Genomic DNA, 5,684 nt, shown 5'->3' on the forward strand with positions numbered 1-5,684 from the left:
TTTATTTATTTATTTATTTATTTATTTATTTATTTATTTATTTATTTATTTGAGAGAGAGAGAGAGAGTACTTGCAGGGTGGGGGAGGGAGAGAGAATCTTAAGCAGGTCTCATGCCCAGCAGGGAGCCCAACGTGGGCTCTCTCAGATCCTGAGATCATGACCTGAGCCAAAATCAAGAGTCGGACGCTTAACCAACTGAGCCACCCAGGCACCCCTGGAGTTAGGTTTTAAATTTGAGATGCCCATTAGATACTCCTAGTAAAGATGTCACTTGATGGTTGGATACACAGATGGAGAGAGAGAGCGAGAATAACAGCAAATAATACAAATAACAGAATAGTGTAGTGTTATTATACATAATAATACTAACAAGTTTATTAAGCTCACTCTTTGGTCTTTCCATCTGTTCTGTCTCTTGCTCACACAGTAGCCATATGACATATTAGGGATTATCCATCCTCAGAGGAGGAAACAGGCTCAGAGAGGCTTATTAATTGACTAAGATAATACGCCTAGTAAGTGGCAAGAGTTGAGATCAGATCCTTGCTCTGCCCAATTTTGAGACTAGATTTTCTTAATCTGCTAGTCGCTTTTGCAATAAAGAGAACGGGGTGATCCTTAAGGATTAGTTTCAGCTCCAGGGAGCCTTAAACCTGGCAGTTCTCTGCTTTGGAGACAAAGGACCCCCCCCACCCCAAACCTGTTAGGATTGTGTGTAGGCCAAGAGTCCATAGGTATTGACTTAGTAGGGGTGGGAAGGGGCTCTCCTAAATTTTTTCTTGGAGCTTTTTCTGGTTTTGCTTATTTTCAGGATCCCCGCAGAGCTTCGGTTGGGCAGCTTAAGGGGTTAGTGGTTTCACTTTGTTAATGAGGACCCCCTGGCTTAGCGAGGTAAGACTTGCCAATGTCATACACAGCAGGCTGGGGTCAAGGATCTGACCCTGGCATCCTTCCACACCTAGACCATCTTCCCTGTGTCCCCACAACCCTCACCAAACCTTCTCCACCCAGATTCCTTCCCTGGGACAAAAAGAATGCAGGCGGAGTTGGTTTTCAGGTCTTTATTGTGGGTGTATTTCTGGTAGCGGGATAGGGCGGAGGGGCAGGCCCTCCCACGAGGCGGCAGAGGGGGCCGAGGGGGCAGAGGGGGCCGGGCGTGACAGGTGGAAAAGGAGGAGGCGCGTGGAGCTGCTTTACTCCCGGATCTTCAATTCCCGCGCCATCTGACAGAGGGCGCAGGGCAAACAAAAGGTGAGGGCCGCCCAGTCGTGCCCGACGGAGCCCTAGAGGGTTGGGGGAGAGAGAGTTAGGAGCCCCGCCTTGGGTCCCAGGAGGTCCGTCCCCGCCCGGGCCCCGCGACCCGCACGCACCTGGATGTGATAGCGCTCCCGCATGCCCGTGCGCAGGGAGTGCAGGCCTCCGGGCAGGTAGGGCGCGCAACAGCACTCCCCGAAGTCGTCGGAGATGCGGCAGGCGAGGCACAGGGGGGCGAAAGTGCCGCACAGACCTGGGGGCGGGCACGGGGCAGTCAGAGCGGGGCCCACCGGGGAGAGGCGCCTGGGGGAGAGGCGAGGCCGATGCTCCGCGGCGCCCAGTCGAGGGTCCCGGAGGGAATGAAGGGTTCCCAGCGGGGGTGGTTTGGAGGCTGGGAGATAGGGTTTTGGAGGGGGAGCTGGGGCCACAACGGGGAAAGTTGAGGGTGCAAGGGGACGTTGGAAGAGGTGAGGTCAGGATCCTGGGGAGTGTTGGAGGTGGGAGGAAGGGGTGAGGGCCAGAGTGTGGGAATTCAGGGTCTAAGGAAGGGAGGGGGCGTGGGGTTCGTGGGGCCTGGCCCCGCCCCCCCGGAGGGAGCCGCCGGCACTCACAGACGGGCATGTCGTTGCAGCAGTCCGTGAGTCCCGTGTGCCAGTCGCTGAGCTGGGTCTGGTAGCAGCTGCTAGCGCACTGGGGCTGACTGGTCACTGGGTAGGACATGGCTGCGAAGGTGGTGGGCCAGGGTCAGCGGGCAGCCCGACAACCCCTCCCGGACCCCACATCCCTGCCGCTCCTGCCTCTGCCGGGCAGTCTGGGCGGGGCCACCAGGCCGCCCACGGAGGGGACACCACTGCACCCCCCCTTCCTTTCCACCACGTTTGGGCACTGACACCCCAGTCTGTCCCCATCGCCACTGCCTCCTGCACATCTGGTTGGGCTGTAGGTGGGGAACTCATGCAAGTCTGGGGAAGGGTGGGTGCCACATCCGGGCGGGGCGAGAAGTGCGCCGCCTCCTCCACGTCTGCGCCTGGGGAGCTGGGTTCCCGCATTTCCAGGGGCCTCTGGGATGCAATCAGGCGCCATCTGTCTTCGAAGCCAGGGCGCCCAGGGGAGGGAAGCGGCCAGGTTCCAGGGACCGGAAGGGTTCCAGTGATCCCACCTTTGCCTTTCACGTTGTCGTGCATCTCAAACTGCATCTTGCTGGCCCTGAGGAGGTGGCGGTGTTGGGGACAGCAGAGGTGGCCGCGGTGACAGTGGCTGAGTCTGTCCAAAGGTTGCTGGATACTGGGGGAGGGGCGGGCAAGGAGCAGGGGCACTGGGGGCTGGGTTCTCAGGGGGAAGGGCACTGGGGAGAAAGAGGCCAAGTCAGCCTGCCAGCTGGGAGAAACATGGAGTAGGGATGTATGGGGTGGGGGCGAGAAACTCGCCCATCTCTGTACCGCTGCCCGACAGACCCCACAGGACCTTCCCCATACCAGAGGTAGAGCTGGAGACAGAGACCAGGGGACAGAGACAGGCGGAGTCAGAGACAAGGGGAGAAAGAGATCAGAGCCAGGTGCCCATAGAGATGCCACCAGTGACACTCACACCTGCCCAGGGCTTTGACTTCTCTGCAAGCCCATTTCGCAGATGGAACACTGAGGCTCAGAGAGGTGAAGAGAAATGCCCCACATCCGACGGCCCAGGCCAAGGGGGTTAGTAGAGGCCGCGCTGGGCCCCAGAACTTCCAGATTCAACCCAGCGCCACTGAGGTTGAGAAGGTGGACACGGACGGCATTGAGAAAGACAGAAGTGTCCACCGAGACAGTCAGAGATATGCAAGGGACAGAGATGTCAGGGGAGCGGGGGGGGGGGGACACAGAGAAGAGGCTGTGGGCAGATGCTCCTACCTGCAGGAGACAGCAGTGGCGATGATGCAGACAGGTGTGGGTGAGCCGGGCACTGTGTTCTGTCTCTGGCCAGGAGCTGCTTATATTGGGGCGGGCCACACAGCCCTGGGCGGGGCTCTGACAGAGGTGCCCAGGGAGCCCAGCCGGTCTGGCTGACCCTCTTCCCCCCACAGGAACTTCCCCTCCCTGGCTCTCCATCCCCCACCCCCCCTTCTCCCCTCCAGCTCTTGTGGGACCGAGGAAATCAGGGAGGGGGCCCGGGATGCGGAGCTGGGAGGGGAGACAGAAAGGGGAGCAGGCAGGGAGAGACAGGGGGTGAGGGGAGAGAAGGCAGAGGGGAGGCGCAAGGGGCGCAGCTGGGCCACAGTGCAGAGACCCAAAGAGAGGGATGACAGAGAGACGGGGAGGGAATGGGGGACACAGAGACAGAAGGGGAGAGGCCCAGGCGGGAGAGAGAGAAGGGGATTCAGAGAGATGGACAGAGACGAACACATAGAGAGATGGAGAGAGAGATGCCGAGACAGAGAGGGACAAAGATCTGGGGGAGAAACAGCAGAGAGAGGAGCCAGATTCAGAGAAGAGACACAGAGGTGGAAAGTGGAGAGGCAGGGAGGTGGAGGAAGGAATGGGGGGTGCAGGAGAGTGCAGTGGGGGCTCCCCTGTGAGGGCCTCTCCTTTCCCCCTGAGTGAGGTTCCCACTTCCCTGGAAGAGGGGGCACCGTCCTCCCATTTGGGGCCACCAGGCCCATGGGGGGCAGTGGTGTTTTGGGGGTGACTCATGCTGAAACCAAAGTGAATATATACAACTCACTCGACCGTCAAACTGGGAAGGGAGGAGGCTGGGAACCGAGAAACTGTGGTTCTGGAAGGAGATGGATGTGGCCCAGGACTGGGGTGGGGGTAACAGAGCAGATGGGGGGGCGGGGGCCAGACTCCTGGGTCTGAGGGAGGAGGGGCTGGGGCTTCATCTGGGCCCCTAACAGAGGAGGAAGAGGGGCTCAGATTCTGGCTAGGGGTGTAGACTCTTGGGTTAGGCTAGGCTGTGCCCCTGAGTGTGCAGGGGTCCTGGGATTTTTGATGCTGGGCTCCTGAGGGGTGAAAGAGCGAGGGGCCTGGAGGCCTGAGTCACCAAAGTCTGCCCCCAACAGGCCTGGCAGGGTTGGAAGTGACTCAGTGAGGGAAGCAGCATTAGAGTCGGGTGGGGTTTCCAGCACAGGTGTCACCCCAAAAATGTAGGCGCTGGAAAATTGGGGTGTTACCTGCAGAGAAGGTGGTGGTGTCACCCCACTGGGAATGGGTATGGGGTGATGGCAGGTGGATCACCCTATCTGCCTGGGATCCCAGCTTTTCCCTCACCTCCCAATCCAACCCACAGCAGGACCCAAGCCTTGGTCTCCCGGCACCACCCAGATGGCTCGCTGTCCTTGTCCCCAGACTGCTGGGTGGCACTCAGCGTTTTTCTGGTGCGTGTCTGTCACTTGGTCCAGGAGCCTGAATGTCTAGGAACATCTTCTCTCCACTTCTGGTCTGGTGTCCCTGTGCCCCCATCTCTGCATCTTTGCCTCGCTAGCTCTGTATCTCTTTCCTGATCTGTGCCAGTCTGTTTCCAAGTTGCTCTGGTTCTCTGTCTCCCCATGTCTGAGTCTCTGTTCCCCCAAGCTGTGTGTCTCCTGCCCTCGTCCCCGGGTCTCTGCCTCCCATCCCCACACCTCCATCTCCAGGCCTCCCCACGAAGGCAGCCCCAGGGCCCCATGCCCCAGCTGGCCAGACCATGATCTGCAGGTGACTCAGGGTCAGTCATCTCTGAGGACCCCAGGGCTCCCAGGATGACAACCTGAGTTGTCCTCGGGTTTCCTCTCCCCACTCTGACACAGCCTGGGGGCTGCAATTAGACAGCAACTCATGTAGATGAGGAAAGCGGGTGGGGAAGCTGTGAGGTGGCCTGCTTAGGGGTGAGGAGGAGGGCAGGGGCAGGAAGAGCAGGGGCCTGGGGCCTGACCAGTGGCCATGGCTGTCTCCGAGCACCTGGCATCCATCCCCTCAACAGGGTTGCCGGATAAAATATAGGATGCCCAGTTAAATGTAAATTTCAGGTAAACAACAACAACAACATTTTTTTGGCGTAAGTATGTTCCATGCCATCTTTGGGATATACTTATACTAAAAAAGGTATTTGTTGTTCATCTGAAATTCACCTTTAACTGGGTGTCCTGTATTTTTTTTTTTTTTAAATCTTTTTTTTGGGCGCCTGGGTGGCTCAGTTGGTTAAGCGACTGCCTTCGGCTCAGGTCATGATCCTGGAGTCCCGGGATCGAGTCCCGCATCGGGCTCCCTGCTCAGCAGGGAGTCTGCTTCTCCCTCTGACCCTCCCCCCTCTTATGTGCTCTCTTTCATTCTCTCTCTCTCAAATAAATAAATAAAATCTTTAAAAATAAAAAAATAAAAAATAAATAAATCTTTTTTTTTTTTTAAGATTTTATTTATTTATCTGACAGAGAGAGAGAGACAGCGAGAGAGGGAACACAGGCAGGGGGAGTGG

General features: G+C 57.6%; 1 protein-coding gene across 5 annotated transcripts; it reads right to left on the minus strand.

Annotated features, from left to right (window-relative positions):
* Nucleotides 1-1,048: 1,048 nt before the first annotated feature.
* CNFN (cornifelin) lies at nucleotides 1,049-3,189 on the minus strand. 5 transcript variants are annotated; one of them, XM_021696650.1, is made up of 5 exons: nucleotides 3,146-3,189; nucleotides 2,416-2,462; nucleotides 1,868-1,978; nucleotides 1,373-1,509; nucleotides 1,049-1,285 (listed from the first exon to the last, which is right to left on the minus strand). In XM_021696650.1, exons 2-5 carry the CDS (start codon nucleotides 2,450-2,452, stop codon nucleotides 1,196-1,198), a joined length of 375 nt encoding a protein of 124 aa, XP_021552325.1. In that variant the 5' UTR covers nucleotides 2,453-2,462; nucleotides 3,146-3,189; the 3' UTR covers nucleotides 1,049-1,195. The 5 variants fall into 5 exon arrangements, with proteins under 5 accessions (XP_021552325.1, XP_021552324.1, XP_044778169.1 ...); XM_021696649.1 differs by having other exon boundaries at nucleotides 2,416-2,540; XM_044922234.1 differs by having other exon boundaries at nucleotides 2,416-2,633; nucleotides 3,146-3,161.
* Nucleotides 3,190-5,684: the final 2,495 nt, after the last annotated feature.

The sequence above is a fragment of the Neomonachus schauinslandi genome, chromosome 16 (genome assembly GCF_002201575.2).
Source record: "Neomonachus schauinslandi chromosome 16, ASM220157v2, whole genome shotgun sequence".
Lineage (NCBI taxonomy): Eukaryota > Metazoa > Chordata > Mammalia > Carnivora > Phocidae > Neomonachus > Neomonachus schauinslandi.